This window comes from Marasmius oreades, chromosome 2, assembly GCF_018924745.1.
Source record: "Marasmius oreades isolate 03SP1 chromosome 2, whole genome shotgun sequence".
Lineage (NCBI taxonomy): Eukaryota > Fungi > Basidiomycota > Agaricomycetes > Agaricales > Marasmiaceae > Marasmius > Marasmius oreades.
Window position 1 is genome coordinate 4,190,942 of NC_057324.1, and position 3,879 is coordinate 4,194,820.

Below are 3,879 nucleotides of genomic sequence, written 5' to 3' on the forward strand. Positions count from 1 at the left end.
AGACATGATACAGATCCCAGATCACAGATAGAGTACCTAGGAACCAGGCAGGAATGAACAATGGATCTCGGAGTCCGCGCTGTTCATGAGCTACGGCGATTCAGAACTCTGGATCCATATGCTGGAACTACTTGGACACACAAAGTCCATATGAATTGATAATGTCGAAATGCAGGATAAGGTCCGTAGGCAGGAAATACCATATGGTACGCCTATGTAGGTCCATTCTATATGCTGAAACAAAAATGAAGATTGGTCCAGATTGGTCCAAAACATATGATTCAAATATGGAAAAGCTCCATAGACAAGATTCTGCACATGTAGCAGTCCCTAGCGATAAGACTCCGCATGGATTCGTAGCTACGGTGCATTATTTTTAGAGATGAAACACGTAGGGATAGGATTACAAAGCTAGCGTAGAAGTAGTATAAAAGCAACTCATGTATCCGTAGATAAAAAAGTACTACCCGTGCGTAGGAAAGTCCTGGGTGGGTTGCCTGTGAGTAACTGCTCTTGACACCAATAGAGAGATTTGCCCTATCTTTGTGCAGTGAAACGATAAGATTTGATTTGAACATATGAGACCGTCGAGGTCAAAACTTGAGAACTATCTGTCCATAGGCCGCCGAGGTCTTGATTATCGTTTCGTGATCTGTCGAGGGTCTTAGTGTTCGTGTCCGTTGAGGGTAATAGTCTCCAATCGTTCGAATTAGTCTTACCGTAGACGAAATTCACAGTCCCACTTAGTCCACTGGACAATAAACAGAGCCCCTACAAACCCTAGAATTCCCGTAGCTGTGGTGTTTTACACTTGCAGTTGCATATTGATTTTATAAGACCTTCATACAATTTTGAGACTGTGATCTTGTGCGTAACCTTTGCCAAGCAGTCCACCCTTGCAATCTTTCCTGGTGTGTAGAGTTATTGATAGACTTTACACGGAGGTTTACTAGTTTTTGGGTTGATTTGGTGTTGGTGCTACTTCCGTAGCTCTGATATTAGGTTGACTCTTGAGTGGTATTCTTCGCCCATTATCGGGAACCTCCTCAATTTGTGGTGATGTTCGATGGACTCCACGCCCTCTGAGGTGGAATGTCGAAAAATGCGCGAGATAAGACCTAACTATGGCCTGGTTTGTTTGTTTTGTAATTCTCAGTTGGGGGCGCTGACCTGTAACCAATGAGACTAGCATTTGGTATTTCGGATCCCATGTCTCCTTGTCTTTGAATACCAGGTATGTTCCATTTCTTCACTCGTCGATGCTGATAGCATTTTCTCTTATCCAGGGATGTCCGAGGAGCATCTGGAATGGAACGGACTCACCCACGTAGAAGAACCCTTCTGTGGATACTGACCTGCAGTTCAGCCTGAGCCCGTCTATTGCTCCTCTCAAGATACCTTCTCCTCCGTTTGCATCATGCATTACTGTTTGTGGTCCTAAGTCGATCAGTAATCGTATGATCTTTTCATACACCAAGCTGCTGACTATGTTAATCATGGATCCAGTATCCAATAGGTACCTTCAAAGTTGACGGAACTTCCAAGTGCCAAAGGCCCTGGCACTTTGGTCACAGGCAGGTCACTGGATGTCACACACTAGTCACCGTAGTCACAACGGATGTGCGTCCACTGCGCTGTCAGTCACTGGTTGCCTATACTGTGCTGACACTCAATTATCTCAACTCCAACTACTAATTTCTCTCCTTCAGTTTATAAAGTTCACTCATTAACAGTTCTACACACTTTACATATTATCTGATCTCAACCTCTTGGCTTCATTAGCCTCAAACACCAGTCTCTTTCGCTTTGCTTCCCCAATTTCATCTCCATCATCAGCTGTTTCAGGTTCTATTTCCTCTTCTCCTGTTCCAGTTCCTCCAGACACTGAACCAAAGTATTCTCCACTCCTTGCCCCTTCAATATTAATGACTGCATTGTGTAGAATGATGGCAATTGTGATCCACCAACAGGCTTTTACATGCTGTTCCTTGTTGTTGATGTCGACCTGCAACCCCTTCAAACAACCCCACCGATTTTTGAGAGCACCAATGCAATGTTCAGAACGGACTCAGAGGTTTGAGAGCATTTTGTCAAAAACTCGGTTTTTGGGATGGTCAGCTGCAGGACGCTTATGAATAGAAATATATGCTCGGTCACTGGATAGGCTGAATCTCCCCAACCAAACTCGTCTCCCTCAAAAAGAAAACCTGGATACTTGTATGCACAGGTATATTCGAATGCAGAAACATCATGTGCAGATCCAGTCAGTCCATGGGAAAAATCAACAATCCGTAGTGTTGATGGTGCATTTCCAATCTAAGAAAGATATAAATACCTCCATTCTACTTATAAAATGATGCATACCTGAGCATTAAGTCCATAATTGCACTTCCGGGTGTAGTAGGTCGCACCATCAAGGCCGGGTTTCGCATAGAGGGGGACAATTGTTCCATCATACATCAGATATCCCTCTCGCCATAATCCTTCAAACCCAACACGCTCATCAATCCACTTCTTCTCAACCTCTTTTTCATCCTTTGTCAATGGTCGAACAAAAACGGGCAACAAGCTCTCGATTGCCTCAAAACAGTGGGTAGTGAAAAGCTCGACTGATCCCTCAGAAACCCCAGCAAATCTAGCAATGTCAACCACCTGAGCTCCATTACCATACCGTCCCATTCGATAGAGTGTTACTGCGAGTTGTACATCAACAGGAGTTTGGGGATTATTTGAGTTGTTTCGGAAAACTGGATGGTCTTCTATCAGGTCTAGAAGAGCCCCAAACACCCGTGGCGGAACATGGACTAGATTAAGAAAGCGTGCATACTCCTGATGATTTGGATCAAGTGCATAATCAGCAAGAAGATGTAGTTGACCACATTTGACAATGGGCTCATGAGGGCGAAGGTAACGAGTGTCCTGAATCTTCTGAAGGACTGCAAGGTCAAACTGGAGGTAGTGCTGCATCTCATAAAGGACCTCATCATACTTGTTGCCATCTGAAACCTGAGACAAATCTGAGTCACTGTCCAGTTCTGAAGAGTCTGAGTCCGAATCCATGATGCCTGATGTAGCCAGGTAAGCAAAATTACGAGTCATTGCATGAAGCAGATAAGCTCTCTTATACTGCTCATGAAGGGTGGACTGAGGCATGGCGAGGGAAGAGGAGAAGTAAAAAAAATTATCTATTATCGAAATGATCTATCTACGACGTGGCACGTGGTGTGATTTCCTTTTTGGGCAGAGTGACATTAGTAAAGTGCCAGGGCCTTTGACACTTGGAAGTTCCATCAACTTTGAAGGTACCTAATATAGCGCATATGGGTTGGCCTTCGAACTTGAGTAAGATCTCGATTAACTGTTCATTCTCAGCAAGGAAAGTGTGAGCGTGAGGGAGGTTCTGGGTGTGAGCAAGGGAGGTTTTAGAAGCGGCTATCATCCTCAGGATTCTGGTCTTTGTCAAGTCATGAAAGGTGGTGCTCAATTCTCGAGAGGATCCTAAAAGCTCCCCCAGCAGCAACTGTATGGGGGTTCTGGGAATGTTATCCAGTACTAGTGTTCTCATGAGTTCGGGCAGCGCCGGTTTGTAACCGAACTGCGAACTGAATTGCCAAAATAGTTCCATAAACGGTTTGCTGAAAAAACCAAATATAGAACGGCTTCAGCCTGAGAAACCCTGTTTTCGAACCATGCGACCCAGTGGGTCAATTGCACCTATGAGTCACAAGAAATGTCACATCAGAGCACCATCATTGTCACATCAAAGTGGTGCCATTTGCCATCATTTCACAAAAAAGTCGGTAAAAAGTTTAATATATTTGTCTGAGAAATTTTACTCAGGAACCGTGGTTTAACCGGTTTGGGTCAGGTTTTCGGCCT

General features: G+C 44.3%; 1 protein-coding gene across 1 annotated transcript; it reads right to left on the reverse strand.

Moving 5' to 3' along the window:
* Positions 1-1,744: 1,744 nt before the first annotated feature.
* Positions 1,745-3,153, reverse strand: E1B28_005095 (uncharacterized protein; the record flags this gene model as incomplete). Its single annotated transcript, XM_043149639.1, has 3 exons — positions 1,745-2,005; positions 2,047-2,316; positions 2,365-3,153. 3 exons carry the CDS (start codon positions 3,151-3,153, stop codon positions 1,745-1,747), a joined length of 1,320 nt encoding a protein of 439 aa, XP_043014246.1.
* Positions 3,154-3,879: the final 726 nt, after the last annotated feature.